This window comes from Bombus terrestris, chromosome 1 (assembly GCF_910591885.1).
Source record: "Bombus terrestris chromosome 1, iyBomTerr1.2, whole genome shotgun sequence".
Lineage (NCBI taxonomy): Eukaryota > Metazoa > Arthropoda > Insecta > Hymenoptera > Apidae > Bombus > Bombus terrestris.
The window spans coordinates 8,094,717-8,118,457 of record NC_063269.1 but is presented as its reverse complement, the minus strand read 5'-3'; the positions used below and the strand labels follow the sequence as shown (position 1 = coordinate 8,118,457).

The 23,741-nt window shown below is 39.3% G+C and overlaps 1 protein-coding gene and 1 long non-coding RNA gene across 7 annotated transcripts in view; one reads left to right on the top strand and one right to left on the bottom strand.

Moving 5' to 3' along the window:
- Window positions 1-8,582, top strand: part of LOC110119944 — a 343,350-nt gene extending 334,768 nt beyond the window's left edge. Inside the window, exon 4 of the long non-coding RNA XR_002308472.2 lies at window positions 7,730-8,582. This is a non-coding gene — a long non-coding RNA (uncharacterized LOC110119944). The remainder of the gene's footprint in view (window positions 1-7,729) is intronic.
- Window positions 1-23,212, bottom strand: part of LOC100643794 (nucleolysin TIAR) — a 580,836-nt gene extending 557,624 nt beyond the window's left edge. For 4 of the 6 annotated variants that reach the window (XR_007223603.1, XM_048404767.1, XM_048404762.1 and 1 more), the window contains exon 1: window positions 22,307-23,212. Coding sequence is in view for 3 of the 6 variants with exons in the window: in XM_048404767.1 (XP_048260724.1) it covers window positions 22,307-22,558 (252 nt within the window). In the remaining 3 variants the exon portion in view is untranslated. The remainder of the gene's footprint in view (window positions 1-22,306) is intronic. The other 2 variants (XR_007223602.1, XR_007223608.1) reach the window with 2 other exon arrangements.
- Window positions 23,213-23,741: the final 529 nt, after the last annotated feature.

The window sequence follows — 23,741 nt, the reverse complement described above, 5'->3', positions numbered from 1 at the left end:
ATGATTGCAGGGAAATTGTTTGAATTTGTTTGGGTATAGGAAATATTAGTATCCAAAATTTCAGGAGAATGTTAACTAATTACATTTACACCTACAGAAATTTCCTGTACATCTGTATGGATTGAATAACGCGGATTATTTCAATATACTTGTGGCTAACGTACATTTATAAATCACGATGAAAGCGAATAGTAAAATGTCATTTAAATTTTAATGACTTCACGATAACCAGTAAATTCGTACTTACTACCCTTATAATGTATTCAAAACGCAAATTTAATTCGATGGCTCAATAAATAACATGCTTATTATTTCAAGCATTACTTTCATCAACGTTGTAATTACATAAATCGATGTAGATTAAAAAGTCAAGCGGTCGTTAAATTATTAACAATATATAAAACGGGCATCTATATCGCGAGTACATGTATATATAGTCGCAGGGGTTACGGTCGCGAATTTTTGGACGTTTTGACAAAGACGGGCAATCCATTTAAGGAAACATCTACGTGTATTTCAGCTGGATATCTGCGGTCAGTGACGTCTCGCAAAATGGCGGGCAGGCTAAGAGTCGCGAGACTGGGAAAAACAAAAGGACGAAGAAAAATAATTAATGTGGGTGTCTCATGTGCGCTCGCCTGACTCTTCCCTTCGTTCTTCCCTTTCGTCCCTCTTTCTAGAAGAAGGGTGGGACGAGTACCAGATAAAAAGATAACGAGGCACCGCACCGGGAGGCTTCACAGGCCAGACGCGACAAAGGTGCCTAGTAACGTTACGTTTCAAGCTACGTTTCAGCTACCCGTGCATACATTGCCCAACTTGACTGTACAAACACGGTTTCAAAACACGCTTCCTTGGGAATGTAAACTTCTAGATAAAGAACATAATGCCGTGAGTTTTTGTCTCTCCTTTGAACAATGCTCTCTAAGTGTAAATTTAAAACGAATCCCTTAAAAAGCAACGTGTTTAAAAATCTCGCCCACTTTTTCCAGTTCTCCGTGCTACTTTGTAATTCAAATTACAGCTTAAACTCGTATGTTGCACCGTGTTATTAAATATACAGTTATATAAAAAGGCATCGGTTATTTTAGCTGCGTGGGATGTGCGAGTATTTGCTGAAAGAAATAAAAATGTTCTTCCAGTTAGCGTGGATTTACGGATTGTACGAGTAATTAAGTTTTTTTATTGATAAAGATCTATTATTTGTACTCGACAAACATGTTGCAATGCCAACATGCCAGGTAAATATTGCAGATTAACCAATGATGATACAGCCAAGTTGGATGGTATCTTCGTTAAAGAATTAAAAATAGGTTCCCTCATATGCAAAGCGTCACATATAACTCATTATATGACGATCGAAACAATGATTTTAAATGTATAAAGGAAGAATTCTTTTATGAAAATTTATGACAAATATTTTTGATTTGAGGTTTCAAGAAAATCAAGATTGGAAATCTATTACATACGTTTGATTACATTTCTATACCATCTGTGTTTGTATTAACCATTGATTAAGCGCACAGGATAAAATATACTGTACACTTTTCAAATAGTTTAATTAATTCATCTCACAAATTATCAGACTAAATTGAAACGAACGGAGGAATTGGAGGAGATAGTTAAACGTACACGTACCTCATGAATTTTCAAACTAGATTTTCTCGTAAACGAAGCTACAGGCTGAAACATTTTATTCTGTATTTTCGACATATTACATCTTCGTGATAATAAAACAAATTGCAGAACCTTTCACGTTTTCTCCGAATTAATTTTCAACTTCGTATGCTCAAACACCATCCGCGTACCTGTTTATTTCGGTGATATTTTTTTATCACCTCTCACAAATTACCCTTTACACATTATAGTATAGGTTCTACCCAAAAGCAACCCTAGTGGTATTCAAATTTCCCAACGAAATTCAAGTTCAGTTCACCGTAAATTACGAAAATTTACGAAAAAGGCCGTCGTAATTTTCTTCTAAACAGCGAGGCAGATATCAGGCATACTCGCCTAGAGATTTCTTTTCTCGCCTATACAAAAACGTTCCAACGACCCCGTGGTTCGCGATATGAACTTCTACATGCAAATCAGGCGCACCTAAACTGCAGGGAAACACGAGCTTTTCTGCGGCGGTTAATTAACCCGAATGCTACTCGGTAGAACGTGACACGCTTTGGCGCTAAGAGAGAAAGTACAAGGGGTTTGATCCCAGCATCCGGTCGCTCGTCATAGCTGTTGCTCTCCGAGAGGAAATAATAAGACATCCGTATTTATCCGTAGCTCAGAGGGGCTTCGTCAGCCTTCGTCACATTTCCGTGTCTATGGCAATTTCTCGAGAAGCCCTCTATCTTGTCTGACGTCTTCCATCGATTCTCTTCAGCTACCCTTGCATCCTATTTATCACGATGCAACGGGCCAACGTTTCCCATCTATTATCCGTGGATGATAGAACGGATAAATTCTCGATCAAACTTGTAGAAATTGGCAACACTGGAACGCGATATAAAACGCACAACGGATACTTAAACTACTTTCATGCTTGATTAATGACCAGTTCTTTGAATGGGAACAACAAGGGGATGTAACGTAGACACTTTGATTTTTTCATGATTTGATCCGTGTTTGAGTTCGATTTACGTTTTGTTGAATTGATTTCGTAGATGTACTGTTCATATAATTTTAATCGATTCTCGATTCTTTCTTACATAAAATTGTTGAATTATACGAGCAACGTAAAAGGTATACACAGAAAAGGGAATATATACGAAGATATATATATACATGTATATACTTGAGAACGAGCAGATGTTATACCTTTTAATTGAATATAATAGTTATGTTATACCAAAACGTAATTCTAATATGCCGAATAGGAAATAACAATTTATATTTATCACTTCCATACTATTAACATTTTTTGCTATTATAAATATTTTTATAAATACGGAATTATAATGCTTTATATACTGGCATCCACTATATCGAAATTGAAATGAACAGAAACTACTTAACAACACTTCAATGGCATTTCAGTAACGCGCCAAACATATTATGCCCTGTCAATGAACAAGCAACGTTTCAATTATAAATACGAAAGATATGTTGCGATTTAAAGTACAAAAAGATTCCGTTGTCCGCAATAAACAAACGAACCCTTTGGTAAAACACACGATCGGTACGTACGGCGGCATCGTAGAAGTGGCGAAAAATATAAAACGACGCAGTGGAGAGCGGCATCGTGTTTTCGGGCAATTAAACATTTCCATTTTCAATTTCTCGTTGGCGCAGAGCGTCGGGGCGCGGTCGGCGGTCAGCCTGTGGCTGACGATCGTTGATTCGTTTATCGCCGATCTCTCTGTTCTTCCAACCTGATATCCCACCCCCTCTCCTTCTCGCTCTATCTCACCCCTGCCTCTGTTCGTGTCGCTCTCTTTCCCGCGTTTCCCGCCCTCTCACCCAGCCCTCTTTCTGTTCGGTCTCTTTGTTGCTTCAATTTTTTTCGTGGTTTTCCATTTCGAGCAGCCTCGCTTCACCCCGGTTCATCGACAATCCCGCCATTCGAATCACCCTCGAGAATCGAACGGATACCAAGCAATTATTTAACGCTGCGTACTGTGGCTTCGGTTTGTCTCGTTGAAATACGCCAGAATCCCGCCTATCGGACCGCCTCTTGTACGAGGTGACAGTTTCATCGATTATCCTATTATCATTGAACGCTGAAAGCCAACTGTGCACTGACGAAATAAATTCGGATCTCGGCTAACTATTATCTGGTTATTGCAGGTTACCTGCTGAAACGGCGCCTGAAAAAGTGTGATTTCGAATAGGTCGCCAACGATCCTGACACCCAGCGAAGCTCTGTCAGGGCCAGTGAAAACTTTACGCGTAAACACGCAATTCCTCTAGGTTCTTGTATATACGCGGTGTTCGCCCGCGCTTCTTCCTCTGTTAAGCGAATTATGTTCCATCCCGTGGCATAAAATTCCACCTAACGGCAGCCATTAATTGGTTTACATACAGAAAATTTTGCAAGACCCAGCTTCCACTTCCCCGAGTAACTCCATATTGAGCGTGGACGTATCCAATTAAATGAAACTTGCCTGGCAGCTTGTTCGTTATAATTAATAATTAAAGTGACGAAGGTAAACAATTACAGATGATACGCGTACACGACCGGCAATTAATTAGAAGCTGCCGCGTGAATACCTATTACAACGTGTGATTATCTTAAAGCTCGGAATACAAATCAGTTTCCAATTACGGCCGTTCGACGGAATTCCCATGGCATTCGTTCGTCACGCAGCCAGCTGCTGCTCCGACTGTTACCACGATTCAATGGCGAGCGACTCGATGAATTTTTTAATGAACGCATCCCGAAGTCTCTTCAGAGGTTCATGATTTATTTGAGTTTACCGTTTGCACGGGTAGTTTACCGGCGTGCAACGAGCTATTTGAACCAGGCCAGCTACTAGCAGAGCGCGGCTGGTATTGTGTTAAGACCATCTTGGGAGCAAGCAGGTGCTTGTCCACAGTCTCTGTCCCATAGGAGATATCAGGTCCTCGCAAACTAGGAAATATATCTCGTAGACAAAGGTTAGCCGTGTCGTGGAAAACTCGTAAACACTTGAATTGTGTCGAAGAAAATACGATCGTTTTGATTACTCGTGCGCTCGGTAATTCTTTATTTCCGGCTCTATTCCAGCCTAACACATTTTTGAACGTTTCATGTAGTTTGCGTGCAACCATCGCCTACGCGGAACTGTCACGAATGATTAAAATACTTCTGGGTGCGTTTCTTTATCGTCAACGTTTTTTTTTTTCTTTTTTCTTCTCCTCTACCTTCCTAGTTTCCCCGTTCTTTTTTCTTTTATTCGCGTGCGTGTGAATTAATTAACGCCAAGAGAATTCGCGAGTTGCACAGATTAAGTTTGATCGAAGGAACTCATATGTTAGTTTATCGCGGCTCTGGAATATTTATGAAGGGATTGTGCAGAGTAATATTTGCTAAGCGCTGTGCAAACATAATTCTGCCAACTTCGGGCGAACGTGTCCTAATTAAACGCCCGGGAGAAGTTTTAAATATTTTCAAACATGCGCAATCCCCGTTCAACTTTCACTGTCCTGTGTTTGATGACATCGTGTAATTTAAGCATCTAAAGGGTACAGATGACGAAGATCAATGAGATTTTACGATCTCTCTCTCTTATTGTATCTCTCGTGTTGTTGAAAGGTTTCAATTAAAGTAAAATGATCAGTAACCTTTGGAAAATTTTACTGTCACACAGATTCAATTTACTTACATACCTTGTCATACAAACACGTCATGCAAAAAATGTCAAGGTGCCAATCGTTTGCATTCGATGTTCCTTTCGATCGAATTGTATTGAGATGACTTTTTATGCAAACATATAAAACGTTAATTTTATGACTATTTATTCCCGTAATAAAAAATTTCAAGCACATAATAAGTGGTTTGATCTAATTCGAAGATACCAAGCAGATCAAGCGAAGATGTAACGGATATCCGTTAAACGCTCCTCGTTTCATAGTTCGTATATCCCTGCTTGTGTTTACAATAATAACGCGTCTCTGGTTCCAGCCAAATGTTCCATATACATATACATATAAGCAACAATCGAAAGCAATTACAGCAGCCCGGACATCGTCGCTGTTATGCGAGATGTTCGTCGTACTCCATTACATTGATTAGTAACGAGAGCCACGTAACCTTCTTGATTACCAGTGATCATTGATCTACCAATTTCGATGTAACCGATATGTCAAGAATTTCGTATCCAATCAACGTATAGGATCAAGGATGTAATTCTCTTTCGATCGTGTATGTACTACCGTATATTCATACTAATACTGTAGTCATATAAATGAGAAATAGTAGATGCATATATTTGCTACATATTATTTAACAAACGTTTAACAATATTTGACGTTTTAATTATTTTTCGTTAGATCCTTTTTCCCTGACAGGCAGTTAAAAATCAGTTCAAATAAAATATATCGTTTAACATATACCCTTTACTTGTAACTTCAAACGTTTTTATCTCTCGCAATTAATGCTTTCTATGCGTGACATCCTTTATCCAACATTCAGTTTCTCTCATTTCTCTCTTCCATCCCGATTCTCGTTTCATCAATCAATTTCCACCGCGACAACGATTCATCGAGAGAAGAAAGGATGAGTTACAACGGCGACTCTGTGTCCGCAGTTATTTCAAACTTCAATGTCTTTCCTCGTTCGTTCTTAAATAATTCAGCTTGTGCATGTGTCAATTTTCATAAAGACAAATGTATATTATAAACGTATTGTAATACGCGCGATAGATTTTGAACAAGGTAATTCGCGCATTGTCATTCTGACATTCTACACGCAAGCAATCCGAACTCAAATAATCCAAGTTGCTGTACAGGTGAATATTTTATTCGCGCCAAACGGACCGCGAAGAGAATGTTCACATTGAGAACAGACTAAGGAGAGGAAAGTGAAATACGGATAATCGCGAAAGAAGCGGCAAAACGTAGAGAGCACTGGAATCTCTGGACGTTAAACCGGCATCGCGTTGCCCGCGGGATTAAAATCCTCAGTAAGGAAATACATACAGCTACTGCGAAAGCTCTCATTTGCAATCTACTAGCCGTGTCTTCGGTGTCTCACTATGGTCGTTTTTCCTCGTAAGGCAACAGAGGGAAAATGGGAAAACAGAATCACGTGACGCTCAGCATTTCTGAATATTTGTAACGTTCAGTGATCGATGTAAAAATTTACAGGTGTAAATGTTAAATTCTCATATACTTTCTAATCAAATTTTTTTATTAAAACTATCTATAACTTTCTGAAGTCAACTGTAAGTATCACTCTAGACGAAACTTCAACAGTGTCATTAGAAAAAAGAAGATTACTTAATCTAATGGAACGTTAGACATCCTTAATGAACTATTAATATTTTTTGAAAGAGAATATAATAATTAAAATTAGTTAGAATCAATAACCATCCTTCAATAATTCTGCGTCTCGTTAATTCTTCATCGGTAAATCCTCTATTCCAATAATCTTCCATTTTAATACGTGTACTCATTAAGCTTTCAGTCTACACAATCATCTCTATATATAACTATCATTAAAGACGAAAATAACACGGTAACGAACGCCTAACGAGAATACCACTACGAAACACAAACAGCAAATTAAACTCCATATTACGGAGATAACGGAAAATTTGCAGCTAGACCTAAATCGGCGAGCTATTAATGGCTCGCGATAGCCGAATTTGATGACCTGGCAATAATACGGTTAATTATTGACCGATAACTACGATAAACTTTGATAGCCATCATGATTATAGCGCGCTCGTAGAAACTCGCTCACCCGTTTAATAAAACCCATAACCGTGCTCGTCTCTAGTCGCGGTGCATCTTCTCGATTCGTCTCGATCAAGGAGAGAAAAGAACTAAATAACGATCTCGTCGATAAACGACGTGTCTAAAGATCAAAGAGGAAGGCAGCAGCCGAGGGAGGCAAGCGTCATGATTCAAAATCCAGAAAAGCGATCGACACGCACGAGTACCTGCTGCACGATCCTTATTTTCCTTCTTGCTGTATCCCCGTATTTTCTCTTGTCCGTTCACGTCTCACCTGAGATCCAGCTGCCCGTGAAACGGGGTTTCAGAGCACAGGCAACGCCTTTGAACGAGGGCCTGCATGTTGTTGCAGAGAGATCGTGCATCGTTCGACGAAGAGAAGGTGGAAGTAGAGAAGGTGAAGGAGGAGGAGGAGGAGGAGGAGGTCGAAGAAGAGGGTCGGAGGTTAGCAAGGTGTAGGAGGAGGTTGAGAAGGTGATGGCGAAGGAGGTAGAAATGGAGGTGGCGGTGGTGGAGGGTTGAACGGTTAGGGGGTGGGGGGTTAACGACCCCGATAGTCGCGATAGGACGTGCGTGAGCCCTCGCACGACTGATTACGAGTGAGCGACCCTTTGACGATCACGATCGACCAACTTGATGCACGAGAAAGAGAGACCGATGGATACCAGCGACTGGATAGAAGGAGAGAAGAGACACCGCTGCACATGTGATCGATCCGAGCGTGAGCGTCGAAGAGAGCATCGCCTTAGGGGCTCTCCAGAGTGAAGGGGTTAGTTACACTGATGCGGTGTACGCGGCTACTATCGTGTATCAGCGTAGATAAATCACCGGATGTACTTCGAGGCGCACACGTTGGGGAAGACGTCGCATTAACGTTTTTGCCGCGACGCGACCAACAGTTCCATCGGACGCGGTTCGATCGCGGCCATCAACGTTCGGTGCACGCGGGATTTTCAGATCGGATCGCCGGATTATGCCGGGGTCCCGTTTTCCAAAACGGAAAACTCGTTCGCACGAAACAACGTTACGCTAGCCTAGAAATAAACGTTATTCATTCTATTCTAGATACCGACGTAATTTTTGTTTTACTATGGTCATTGTTTGGCGTCTATTTAATATTCGTCGTTGAAGCGATTGTTTAAATATATTTTGAAATTATATTGGTTACGGGGGATGTGTTTCATAATTTTCTGTATTTCTTTATAGAGGCGATAGAGTAAAAAAGTTATATAATTAACAAATCTGACAAATCTAATTCTTATAATATTTTTCATTTCTTATAATACATACACTTTTTAAGGAGATGAAATTTGTAAGTAATTGTTGCAACTATTTCAATTATTCATGTTCCCGTAGAAGTTTGCTTATATACGGCGTAAGTGTAATTGCATTATTGAAAAGGGAAAGTTGGGTGAAACTCATCGTATTCTTCACCAAAGGTTCTTTTTCATATACCCTAATGACTGCACAGATTAATTTAATGATGCGCTGTTATATGATTTATCTTGTTATGATTTATCTTATTATTCTTGTTATCCTATATTATCAGTTTAATCCCACTAATTATAGAGTCGATTATATGTTTGGAATATATGCAATAAGTGTATACTAAAAATACACTTTATTTAATTATTTTCATTTACAATTTAATGGATTGCTCAATGAAGTAATTACGATTACTTAAAAAACATTTTCCATAACAAATCTTACTATTCAAAAGGAGGCTACAAATAGTAATTCAATTATTTTATTTTGAAGATATAATAATTACCGTATCGATTGAACTTCTAATTATTGGTAGATCAACCTTTCCAACTTCTTTAGTATTCTTAATAGACGGAAATTCGCGACGATACGAGCAATATTTATGACAGTACACTAGAGATCGTTCCCTTTTTGTTAAAATTCCGAAGCATTATTCTGTTTAATACGTGTATTTCAGCCATGTCATTATAAAGGTATATAAATGCAAAAGCAAATGCAACGGAAACACAGTTATTTTAAATACACGCTATATTAAACTTTAATAGAATTCCCGATAAATAAATTTCAGCGTATAATTCAACGACCAGGCAACCGTACTTTCATTCAGCTATAAATTGGAAAAAAAGAAAAAACACAGCACACCTTGGCTTTATTTCAATTACTGTTTCATTTCCAGTCGATCATGAGCCTATTCAACTGTCCCTTGCATACAACATTTTTTCGCCGAAGATAAAAATCTTTTTCAAAGCAATGGAATACGCAGTTATATATTATAACTGTGCAACGAAGAAAACGTGTAACACCGATATTAAACGATAAAAAAGGTAAAGAGGTAGCAGCGGTGGGCGATTTAATCCCGGCTCCGTTCTTGAAATTCCAAAATCCCGTGGCGTACGTAAGTGGAACAGGAAACGGTATAGTCCGCGGTAACCGGACCTAATCAGGATACACAGAATCGTTCGTGAAGTTATGCGAGATATAGTCATTTGTGGACCCTTGAATTCGTATTTATGTTTGTAGCCGCCGTTTGGCAGTGGCGGTGGCAGCGGCGGTGGCGAGAGTCTCGTGGAATTGAAATGCAAATAGTGGGATTCGGGATGCAAATTCCGGTTGCACGGGGTAACGCCAGCCAGCCATCCTGAACGAATGAGCGAACGAACGAACGAAACACGGCCCAGGCCAGGCACGGATCAGTTCAGAACGGAACCAAAAGGAATGGAACTGAGTGGACTGCGGATAAAATGAGAGAGCCGGTTGGGCGGAGGGGAGAAGAAGGCAGAGGAAGAAGAGGGTGAGCGATGAGTGGGGCTGAGAAAGAAAGACAAAAAATTGATTGCAATTCGGCGCCACTCTCGGCTTGCTCGAGATAAAAGTAATGCGTTTCGTGCATAACGAGTCCCTCCGCCTCTACCCAACCCTCTTATCCTCGCGTGTTGCCCGCGTACTCTCCCTTCTAACCGCCAACCCCGTGCATCCCCTGCTTTATGCCGCCTTATTTCGTACTGCCACTTTGTTTTCAACTTTCCTAGCTGCTTTATGCGCTGCGATGTCGATGAGTAACTTCGATCCTTGCGATGCCTCGTTGGACGGCGAGGCTGAACGAGCTAACAAATTCATCGATATACCAGAAGAAAGTAAAAGTTGCGTAAGATACGTTAATGTTACGTGACTGTTTTTTACTTTTTTTTGTACCTGTATTGCGAAATATCGTTGAATATCGAAGGTTATTTTACAAATCTGGCCTTTCATTCGAGACACAAAACGACGTAGCGCGTATAATGAAAGTGTGTGTAGTGACCCTCTGTCAGTACAGATCAAGTAATGTTTTATAATCGAGTGTATGAAGTTGGATTTTGAAATCTCATTTTCTCCTCCACATAGTTTAGACTTTGCTTCTTGCGATTCCACTTCTATCGAGAATAAAAGATCACTTTTTCTCCACCAAATTGTATCTTGATTTTTATGTCTTATAATATAGAAACCGTGAAAACAAAAGCACTATAAAACTCTAACACTATACGAGACACTACTGAATGAGATACGAAACAATTGAATCTGAACGTAAGAAGTTCCAATGGTCTCGCATTATCTTGAAATCCATTCCAAATCTCAAAGCAATATGCTTCCCTCTACAAAATGTCTACGACTACGACAGTGTCTACTACTACTGAAGATGCAAATTTGGACGATCAAGACAGAAAAAAGAGCGTTTCAAGAGTAACAGATGAAACGCGCGTTTTTTCGATTAGATAATGACATTATCCAAAACGTTTAACAATCCTTCGTCCTCTTCTCTCTCTTGTCGCTTGTACCGGATAGGATCGATACTTCGTAATTATATTAAGCAGAATGTCGGCGGCAGTGACTGGCCCGCAGCACGGCTTATTTCGAGGTAGAAGTATCATTGCATGGCGATGGACGACAATCGGACGGTTAACAGGAAGTAATTGGACACTCGTAGTTACCAGCCAGCGAAGCACATCTGTAATTCGCTGAATGAGTAGAGGTCGGTTGTCAGTATTAGCCAGATTCTGTTTTGCATACCTACCAACTTGCATACGTCGTGCTCATCAATTTTCTGTCACGTTTCCACTTATAATGTTGATTCGATTAACAATTACGCAAGTAGCTATTGGAACTTATCCGTGTCGTTGCGCCGCTCTTGAATGTGTAACCACATCGAGATTGTCCTATGTTGTTCGTTTTATGACGCTAATTATCAGCGATATTTCTCAGCCGTGTTAAATTTTGATGCGTGCTTACGATACATTATTAATGTTATAACGGGAGTTTTAAAATACGAGCTGTATGTACATGAGTTAATTCAACGTTATATACCGCGCTGAATGATTACAATTAAAGAGTTACGTGATAATACGCGAATGAATATAATTCATAGGACAAGATTATCTAGACCATATACTTTTCCTTTATTCTAAATATTTATACTATTTTGATCATAATAGCATCATCTGTTTCATTCAACTCCCTCGTCGCTAGTCCACTTTGGTATTTTATGACCTTTCACATTTCTGTCGCATTGTCGTACTTACAAAAGGTTCGTAGCTGTATTTGCACTTTTTAACAAATTAATAGACAATTGTATATTTTGTATAGAACTCTAATTATGTGTCGTAATTTCAATCACATGTTAAATGAACGAGAACGAAACGAAGAAAATTGTATGCTTTGAACCTGGTCGCTAGCGAGGTTTTATCTAAGCTGAAATATTCGAGATTCTACTGTTAAAGAAGAACATACACCGCAAGGACGCGATAAAATTTTCATTTACGCAACTTATTTATACGTCCGCTACAAATTTTCTAAAACTACCCACTGAATGAACCGTGCAAAGATATTGCTTCGACGGAATTTGCATTGACAGAGTACATCCAACAGTTTTTAGTTCTATCGATTTGCCGCTTAACAAGGGCAACCGCGTTGGACCAGTATGTTCTACGATGGTGAGGCTCGATGGACGGAAAGGGCAGAGGGTGTCAGACTGAGCATGCTGGTAGCCCGGCCCAGCGAGTACCATCGATTACGCTGAAATTAACATTTAAAAGCGGAAAATTTGCAAGTGCCAGGAAGGCCGACGCTGTGTTAACCGTGGACTGTACGGAGCCACCGTACATAATGCAACCTGCACACACGCGCGTTCTCGTTACCAGACGCGTTCAACCCGCGAATAAGGGGGAGAAAGAGAGGGATAGAGGGGGGAAAGCGAAACCAGATAGGTGAAATAGAGAAAGAGGAAAAAAGAGGGGGAGAGGACACGCGAAAAAAGAAAGAACACAACGGAGAACAAGCGGACCGAATGGCGCGGGAATAACGTTAAGGAGAAAGAAAGAGAAAAAAAGCAGAGAGATGAAGAAAGAGAGAAGGCCACCCTCGCTGCTAAATGTAAATGTCCGGCATTTGTTACTTCGCCTGTATGACCCGCTGTTTGTTTGTATCTGCGGTACGAGTGCAGCACGGCGGAGGTGGAGACGAAGCAGGAAGAGGTGGAGGAGGAAATGATGGAGGTGGAGGACGAGCAGACACTAACAACAGCAGCGGCATGTAGCTGTGTTCGGAGTGTCCTTTTTTTGTTCTCGCTTTTGCTATCTACTTTTTTATTTCTGTCCTGCCCCCTACCCCTGCCCAGTGCCGTTCTCCGTAAGCCACCACTTCGGTACGCTCATTTGTAAAATTTTATGATGGTCCCCGCTGCGCTGTATCCATTACGGGAGGGGGGCTGGCTACCGGCTTCTTTTTTAGGAATTTCATTTTAATTACTGACCCATCCGAGAATGTGTGTGTGCGCGCGCGCGCTCCAAGACTAAACGTCGTATCAGATCGATCTGACGAGGCCAGATATCCGTGGACCATCGAAATCCCGCGGAATTGTATCGTGTCCCTTGCGGGCTTCCCTTTCGGCGCGTAATTCTACGTGATCGCCGGTTGTTAACGGATACAACCGGAGACCTGTGGACGATAAACGGCCGCGGAGGACGAGAGTCGGAAGCACCGGGATAGAAGGGATATTAAAAGGGTAAAGGGCTGAAAAATTTGCTCGTCGATCAAAGGGTTTAACGAGCTACACCAAGGAGAGACGATTAGTCACGCAGTCGCGCGTACTACTCGACCCGTTCGAAAGGAGAACGTAGGTACATAGCTCGACTGATTATTTTCTAAACTGCTATCAGTTGGAACCGCTACAGCCGGAACTTCGAAAGTTGAGTAATATGTAGAGTTCGTGGCAGGCGATAATACACTTCTCGGCAATGCCCGAGTATCATATTTCCAGTTAGTAACAACTTTCCACGTTTGCTTCAGAATCCTTCGCGATTTCGCTACGTACGCCTCCGCTGTGTGCAAGGCTGGAATTACTAGGGAATATATATATATTTTTCCGGCCAGCCTACCCCGCGGCACGCCCAGAATATTTAATGTAATTCAGGTTCTTATATTCCGTTTATTTGAGCCAATAATTAAATTAAATATTCTATCACTGCTTTCGGGAAATTATTCTTGAATATGTATTTATCGTGTCTTACTTGCATCACGAAGCTCTTTTCATAAATGACTACCATCAAAATTAAAAATAAAAAGAAAAATGTATCTTATAATTTTATACGTAGGAATTTAAGACTATGTACTTGATTAACTTACTATCATATGACTCCTAGCGCAGTTACTCGGGATTAAGGCAAACCCACACACAATCCTTACTTTCTTAAATATATCGGCTATTTTTATTATTATGTTATCATAGCAGTCAAAAACAATATTGATATTCAGATGAGTTTGTATATGAAAATTATAGAAATAGCATCATTGTTCACCTGCGTTCTGCTTTCACATATTATTTGAATTGCAAACGGTGTTGTGATTTAGTAGAAACTCTATAATTGTTCGCTAGGATCTGCCCGTTAATTGTTCATGGTTTATCCCCACTACTGGAGGTGTTTCCCCTTGAACCAGTTAAGCGAGTAATGTGACACGGTAGTGGCTTCCCCTGGAAAGATCTGTATCGCCTTCGTATCGGTGAAACACTAATAACGAAACGGCGAAACTCTTTTTATTCCTAATTTTTTGTTGATAAAAATCTCATTAGCATACTGGTAAGATTTTCCTGGTTAAAATGAAACCAAACACGATATTGTTATAAAACTTGGTTACGTTAATTGAGCTTGTGAGTTTTTCTTCTTCGCTAGCTGCTTTTTTTCTCCGTTCGCCCCTGTCGGCAATGTGAAAAACTTGGAGAATCTGTCCGCTAAAAGCTTCACAGCTGCGCTGAATTTCATCAATTATCCAAAGCTAAAGTGAATTAATAAACCGATTATTCTCGAATGGGGCAGTTTTTCGTACGTTTATTGTTCGGCATACTGCATCGTCTTGATCAATTAACAAAGTCAGTTACAAATGTAGACCGATTTGAAGAATGACACGTGAAAATTTAACTTGTACGTGGCTAGAATTGTAATGAAGTGTTCAGACTAGCCAGGACTTGATCAATGTTCATTCAGTTAAAAGAAGATTGAGATAGGTACGACGGAAGATCGTTAAAGGAAAATAATTGGACATTGCCATTTTAACTTTTATAATATACAATTCAGGAACTATTTATTGAAAACTCATTTATTGGACAAAATTGAATTATACCCTCTTTATACTTTCCATCTTCTAATTTAATCTAATTAATTCTGATTAATAAAAATAATAGAATATTACTATCATAAATAGTGTTTTTATTTTGTAAAAGTGAACAAATAATTGAGATTGCACTTAACACTATTATCGTGAATGAAATTACTTAAGTTGCGTGATCTAGGTAAGAAGCTGTAGCATCGTTAAGAAAAGAAGCTTGAAACATTAAAGCAGAAATACTAAAAGCGAAATGTGTTATTAAACCCTCGTAATTACGGCGTTGATTACTCATAATTGGAGTGCAATATACGTAGGAAAAAAGAAAAAAAGAACAAAATATGAAATTACGCCATTCTTCATAAACCCTGAAATGTTGGAAATTAGCGAAAATATGAAATTATGAAATTCCTGAACAAAGGGGAAATTTGATAGAACTTCATTAAAAAAAACAAATTATATATCACCTTTAATCTAAAAATTGATACATATCGACGAAAGATTCGAGGTAGATATCCTTTAAAAAAGGTTAGTTATGAATATATTGGTTGGTTAATATGACGTATTGAACACAGAAAGTAAAATAAGTTTTATATTGGTATAATAAAAAATCATATCCGAACAAAAGATCGTATTTTTATATACACATATAAATAGTTAAAGTTTTTTCACTATCCACAATAAGTATGTCACGTGACTGAATGTTCCAAAACGTGGTTTCAAATGTTCCATAAACTTCCTGCCCCATGCCTTTGACAGCGTGCAGCGTACACAGCATGCAGTCGCACCGAACGCATCAGGACGATCATGAAAAATTGAACGATCGCGCCGTAAAACTGAATTTCATAGACGCCAAACAAATCCAGTGCATCGACTGCGTATCTTTATCTGACATCTCGGTCGAACTTATTTCGACAATAGGCAGCAGCTTGAACTAATAATATTCTTCCCTTCGGGGCAAAGGGAGAAGAAGTAGAGAAGAAGGGGGAGAGATGGTCTCGGGAATCAGAACGGCGAGGGTTACTTTCGTGCAGCAGCTTTTTCCTTCGTTCTATCCTACTCCTTTCCGCGATAGCCGTATACGTTTTTCCTTTCTCTTTAGCCTGACAAGAAAAGCATTGTGCTGAAAACTTCCACACGCCGCGCCGAGCGGAGCCGCGCGCCGACGACTGGCGTACTTGTATGAGGCCGCCACTCTTTTGATATTTCAACGTAGTAGACGAGTGGCGTGTCGTAATGAAATCATCTCCAGTGCTTTGATCTTCCCCTCGCGCGCCTCGCTCCTTTCCACCATGAGCAACCTCCGCGTCGCTTTCCCTTGAAAACGGCTACGCAACCCCCCGTTCCACTCGCCACCGTCCCAACCATCCTGCCTCCTACCTTTAGCTAACTTTCCTCCACCATAGTCCTTCCTCCCACATCCCTACCACCGCTCTACTTCTTCCCAACCACCCTCATCATATCCCTGCCCGCCCCCGAGCATCGCTCCCGTAATGAGTTCCTTCTGCGCTTTCTTCGCCACGATACATTTTTACCATGCGAGAAGCAATTTCCTAATTATGGCAAGCGCTAACCGGTTGTCCTTTGTCGCGCGCCGCTCCTTTCTTCCGCCGGTTACCGTTGCCCAGCTCGGCCATAATTACTTTTTCGCGTAGTGTTTTTCGCACGACGACGTTAATAGACGCCTGGAGAGAATGCACGCGGCTACGAAGAAAAGGGACGCGTAACGGCCCGGTGAACCGCAATAATTCCGCCGCTCTAGGATGCTGCTGGTGAACAGTCACGCGGTCGCCACGAAGGAAACGCGCTATGACCGACGAGACGCCGCGACTTTCACTTGTATACCTCATTATTCGTGAAAAGCTTTTCTTAGTATACTACCACTTTCCCTAATATACTACTACTATTTCTAGTTTGAGAAATATTTGAATCTGGACCAACCATTGTAATAAAGTAATTTGAAATGACGCTCATTTTCGAATATTCTAATTTTTATTTAAGTTGTTTGAAACAGTGTTCGCGTTTGAATGTTTCAATTTTTACCTAATGGTTTTAGTTTCATCTGAAGCATCTAACTTCTGTATAATAGTTGCCTCGAAATGCCTTTCGATATTCACGTACGTAATACGAAGCTCCATATTCTCTTTGCATATTCTCTGTTTTACTGCAAGTACAGGAACCTACGTTGATTAGTTCGATATCAAACGTTCTCTGTAATTTAGCAAACCACGCATTACCTTCATGTTTCTGTTTTGTCTTTTGAAAAGTCAGATAGAACAGAATTTTTGTCATTCGTGTTTGCTTGGTCATTAGAAGATATTAAAAATCTACAACAAATAAAAATAAGTTTACCAAACACGAAAATTCTGTACAAATCTCTAATAGTGAAAAACATATCCATGCAAATGGAACTTTATTCTTGTGAGATACAGCCTGATAAAGAAGACAAAGAAGATCTGTCAAGCCTTGTCGTCAATAAAATTTCTCTCTGAATGCATAACTCCTTTAAAGTAATCCAATGCGACGATGCTCGTAAAGGGAAGATCCAAAATGATTGTGCTAAACACAATAAAGGAAGCGAGATCTTTTGAGGAGCAATAACACGATGCACGATCCATCGTGAACTACGGTGGACATTGACGATGATCGATACGCGGGGTAAGAACATTGAACAAGACGCCAAGAGACAGAATAGATGAAGGGACAGGTTGCTCATTCTTCTTTGTATATGAGAACCACGACCGTGGTAGGTATATAAGATGTATCGAGCAACAAGGACTAACGGCCTTTAATTAATAAAGTTACGCGAACAACTCTCAAAGTCTTCCTGTTCCTTCTACACGACCTTCTACCGCTGTACCAGCTATTTCCCTTGCTTTAGAAATTCTGCTATTCCCTCCCTTCACCGGCTACCTCTCTTCTTTATCGTTTCTTCATTCTTCCGTGAAAACCTACCTACAGACTTCAAACCCTTTATTGGATGAAAGCTACACCTTATCTTAAAGATTTATTCCTATTCTCATTAATTGCGCTCGATAATCGACACGCATGAAATTGTTGCAATTGTTGCAGAGAACAATCGACAAACTATGTCCTTTTTTACTCGAAACTTCGAGTAACGATTGTAGCCGTCTAACAAAATATATCAGAACGTCGCAACGATTTTTATACAAAGTTTGATGACCCACTTTGCAGTCAGTTGGAAGGTATTGATAGACTGAATAAGAAGGTGGATTTTAAAGTTGCAGAGGAAGAAGATGTTGTTACTTGTTATTCGCGTGAAAATACAACTTATTTCTTACATTTACATTTTTCTTATATTTTTACTTTTGGTCTTGGTATTTGCATACTATACATTTAAATGAAGTTTACTTTTGACTTATATCTTTGATTAAAATTATATCGTATATAGTGATATAAATCATACTTTACTATTTGCATTTGGAAGAATAGTAAGACTAACATTTTATTGGATTAATATTATAAATTTTTGCTTGATAATATGTTTCGAAAAATTAACTACATATACCCATGGTGTCTCAGTGTTAGAACTTACTTCAAGGGCCATTCATAAACATATTATGTATGTCCTATTCGACTTCATATTTCTGAAATATTGTAGCGAATATTGTGTTCCCTTATCTGGTATGCGATTACATACAATATGTTTCAAACACTTCGATCATCGTAATAAGAGCTCTGAGTTCATTCTATTTACTTCAAAAGTATTCATTCAATTCTTTCTACTCTACGGATGCTATTATAGCAACGTTAACAATGTAAAATAAAATATGAAAAAATATGAAAAAAAATAACAAGGATACTTACAAAAATTTACAAACATTTATAATGTTTTTTTTTTCAAACCAAAATCGTTGAAAACTGTAAAAGCGTGCTAAAGTCGGTCTATTATAACAATTTTCAAAGCGCGAAGAGTTGAAAATTGCCTAGTTATCCGGTTACAAAATTAAATAAGGTTTCCTACAATGTTCTTCCTGCATAGCATCGTATAATTGACGCGTAACTCCCTTTCGATCGTTGCCGCAATGAAAAAAGTAAGTAACTGTAGAATCAGAATATGTTTGAATGTGTTTAGTAATTGATAACTCGTATCGTAAGAATACGTCTTTTCTTCTCATCGACAATCCGGCGCCAACGGGGAGAAGGTCGTATCGTTTCAAGAAGTCCCATGCGGCTTCTGTAGTGGCATTCCAAGAAGCGGCACAAGGAAGAGGAAACGCCACCCGCGGATTGCCAGACTCTAAGAATTAAAGGAAGTTCTCGCTGGCTGGCAACGAGTTCGTGTCGCGCTCTCTGCGTATCTCGACGATGCTTGCCCAAGAGTAACTCAGCTGGCGAGTTATGGCTCGCTAAAGAAAATTGACTTGAACCACGGCCAGGATAATAAAAGCGCGTTGCTGCGAGGAAACGCGGGCGAGAAGAATGAAAGAAGCAATAGGACTCTTGCATCGTTCTCGCAGCGATACCGTCACAAGAATCGAGATCGAAACAAAGAAATGTCGATATCGATAGATATCAATTAAAAGTTATTATATCCTTTAGGTTATTGTCAAGCGTCACTGAGATTATGATAACGATTAAACGGCCAATCGATATAAGACTTAATATACGATGGATTATGCGATATTATCGTGCTATATACTATAGTCAGTTACTATACGTTCGTTGCACATGTTAAGCTCCGCTGTGATCTTTGAATTTTTATATTTCGATATTACTTATGTTTCAATAAACAGAAGAGGCTTTCAACCTTTAAAGGATATCATGAATTAAATTTTCACCCTAATAACAATATATATCTTTTAAATGAAAAAGTTAATAATGTCGAAGAATCCTCCGTTTTATCCATTATTCAGTACTAAGTGAAGAACAGAAATATTATTGTTTGCAGCAATGATATTGCAATGGCATTATTAGATGGCGATAATAATAAAACCTAACTTGCATAGAACACACTCGACACATCTTTTAATGTAAAAAAAAAAATAATGTAACAGAATGAGTTAAATAGTACGATGATAATGTACTCAGAAAAATTTAACTTTTTGTGGTTCTTCCTTATTTCTTTTATTTTTAGAAACATATCCTTTTGCATTAAATCTTAATATAAAAAGAAGGAAGAAACGTATCAATGATTCAAAATTGATTCAAAAAGTATGAAACTTCTGAATAGCTTCTGGAAGCAAGTTATGAATTGTAAGTATCAAGTTTAGATAAAATATCCATTCAGATTCGAAAACAGTGGTAATATCACAGACATTTTAATTAAGGACATTAATATGCGTGAATATTTGGCTTGCTTTTCGCGTTTGATAAGCTATAGTTATGGAAAAATACATCGCTACACGAATAAAGTAAAAAATAAAAAGTATTACTTCAAAGATAGAAGGAAAGTATGATGACTTTTCTCTATGAATATTTTAAAGAAGTGAAATCTACTGTGCTTTGGAAAAATCCATCGTTGCACTGCTTCTATCTGTGATTATAACAAACTTTAGGTTGTTCCGAGTAAACAATTATCGATCGTGGGGATGATTATTCATAAAATACTATCGTTTGCGTTAGCTGTGAATATTCCAATGAATTTCCATATTATTAGCATATAGTTTCCTTCTATCAACAATTTTATAAGTTTATGAGATATAAGTGTTCTACTTTAATTCTTGACAATTTATGATACTTTAGTAATTTCACGAATAAATAACAAAGTAAACTTATAAATATTAAGCATCGTGTGAGAAGTGAAAATAATATTTTCTTTGATTAACGATAAGTAATAACAATTAAAGACAAGGAATGGAACAAAATATTATACAGAGGAGAAAATGAGAGAAATTAATTTTCAAAAGTAAGATCATGAAAGTTATCTGCACGTAATAATAATTATGATCACAATAATTTTACAAAACTCCCAGTGCACGATAATGTGCAAGACCATAATTTGCACATTAACACGTGTTATTGGTAATAGATTTATGCAACAACAGGATAATAAGCCGGTTTTCAATAAATAAACACGCGCAGACAAGGTCAGCTAATGAAACAGTATACACGCAGAATAGATTACATGAACAGTGAATTGTTATTTTATTTATAGTTGGTCAGTTCCGATTTTACATTTAACTGAATAGCTCGAATTGAATCACCGATATGTAAACCAGCGAACTGGAATTCTGGTAACTCGATGATAAACGGCTCTGTCCTGACTATTGAGACACGCACATTATTTTTTAACTGTCACGATCAGCAATGATGGATTGGAGGATTGTTGCGTGCGATATTCCTCCGAGCTCCGAAACGAAAATCCATCGAACGTTTCGCTTCAACGTGAAGAGCGTTTTTTGCATATCGCCGTAATTAAAACTGTCATTAATGGTAAATAACTTTGATAAATGTAAAATCGAAACAGTTCATAAACCGTAATTAACTTTTGGCGTAACTTAATGATCATGCTATTGAGAAAGACAATAACGGTAAAACTCCTTTGTTCGCATAATATAATACAAAATATCTTTTTTGAGAAAGTATTTAAAATAATTGAATTGTATTGCTGTACATTATTTTTATTTCTCTAAAGTGTCGTTTTATAGAGGTTGGTGTTTTAGCTTTAAGCTTTCGTATACGTTTATAGTTTCTATCAAAGTAGTGTTATACATATAGTATCAGCTATAAGCATTAGGATACTCGTGATGATATTTAGCATAAATTGAATACTCGTTATCTTATCATAGATCTGCTACATCATTTGCATCATACATACTTCATAATCTTAAAGTATTCAAATTAAAGTAAAATTGATCAGAGTTGATTAATAAATATAAGGAATAGGATATTCTAATTCTTATGCCCGACAGTATATAAAAGTTTGCATATTGTTAATATTTTTTGTATTGAATGCAACACAATTTTGTATTGTGTTGAAGTTTTTATCTCCGTTCTCCTATATCATTAGCCACGCGTTCTTCATCAGGTATTAAACATAATATCGGATGTTATTCTATAATATCAATAACAGCAGAAAATCGAAACGGTCAATTCAATGTAAAAGTGTCAGAAGATTAATCAGAGATTATTTGTGAGATCTAAGGAACTAAGAAAATATTTTCAGCGTGTACCGCTTTACTGTTGCTCAAATAATAAATGACCTACAAACCCGACCAGTGTTCGCGGTATGGCAGCTTCAAGATAAGCCGAAAAGTACGGATATTTCAACGATTTTTCCACTTCATTGGGACGAATAGGAATCGTGCATCCAATAGAAGAGCATGAGAAAGTGATGTAACATTGTTTTTACCTTATTCGGTGTGGTTGCTTGTTGCTGCGGCGAACAGCTGGTGCTGTGTATGGTCGGCTGGTTGGTCGTAGCCGGTACAATGCCTTGATGATTCAGGTGGCTCAGCTGATTGAGCTGCGTGAGTTGTTGCGGCTGCTGCACCGGATTCTGGGTAGTGGCTTGTAGCTGTTGATGATGCGTCTGATGCGCAGGGTGGGTCGTCTGATGATGCGTCGCGGGGAAGGTGGGCACCGTGAACGGGACGAACAGCATCGGGCTGCCGAGGATGTGCGCACCACCTCCACCCAATGCCCCCGTCTCCTCCCTACACCTTTTTTGTGCGTTTTTGGTTTTGGATAACTCTTTTACTCCATCAACCGTGTTTGTTACTTCGACGTGCTACTACGTTATACTTTTATTATATTGTACTTTTTTTTATTTTATCAAACACTGCCGACGACGACGACAAGCAGAGTAGAAGCGGATGTAGCGGTAGTAGTACAGGTAGAAGTAGTAATGGTAGTGGTTAATATTTGTAGTAGTTGTAGTAATAGTAGTACTAGGAGTAGTAGTAGTGGTAGTAGTAGTAGAGTACTATACGTGTCGAAGTGAAGCTACAATGTATGTTTAGTAATTTATTATTACCTGCACTCCTGCCCCAGCCCCTGGTGCTGGGGGTGGGCGTAGGGGGCGGCTCGGACGGAGGTGGTGGACGCCACCCTCGCTACCCTCAGCGATAGGCCGCCCCGCTGACTGGTAAGCTGGACCGAAGCTGGCTGGTGATTGCTATGCACGCAGCAACAGGCACGGCAACCAATCGGTTGTTGTTGACTCGGAATAGCCTGGAAGTGATGAGTTATGGGGCCCCTGGGCCCCGTGGAGGAGGGAGAACACGGGTACACCCCAACCAAGCAGCCCACCACTGCAGCCCCGGGGCCCGGTGCACTCGGTGCCAAGGCGCCTGTAGACGAGGCCACCCCAACCTCGCTGGCCCTTCTGCAACCACTGCACCACTGCACCCACCCTCCTTGCTGAGGGGTCTGATACGATCTACTAACGCCGATCGTTGACCCGGACTGGACCACTTCCACCTGGGTCTCTTTAAGTTCACGATCTCCTGCGGGTGGGATCTTGCTACTTTGCAGCTTCCTCGGGGTAACCAACTTACACCGGTTTTTTAATTATCGTTAATCTTCGAGACACTCGGGAGTTTGCTTCGTTGCTGGATTACTCGTTAATAAAATCCTCAGCCGCTTCACTTCGACTTTGCCTATTTTTCACTACCTCACTTTTTTCGTATTAGCTATTTGATCGACAAGATTTTCGCGGATAAAACGATTAAAGTCACCTAATGCTTTGACTAGATGCGGTTATTTGTCAAACTATCCGTTATCGTTGTATAAATATGTTCACACCGTTGAACTTCGTTGACACGTTGCTTACACAAAGTTAGAAA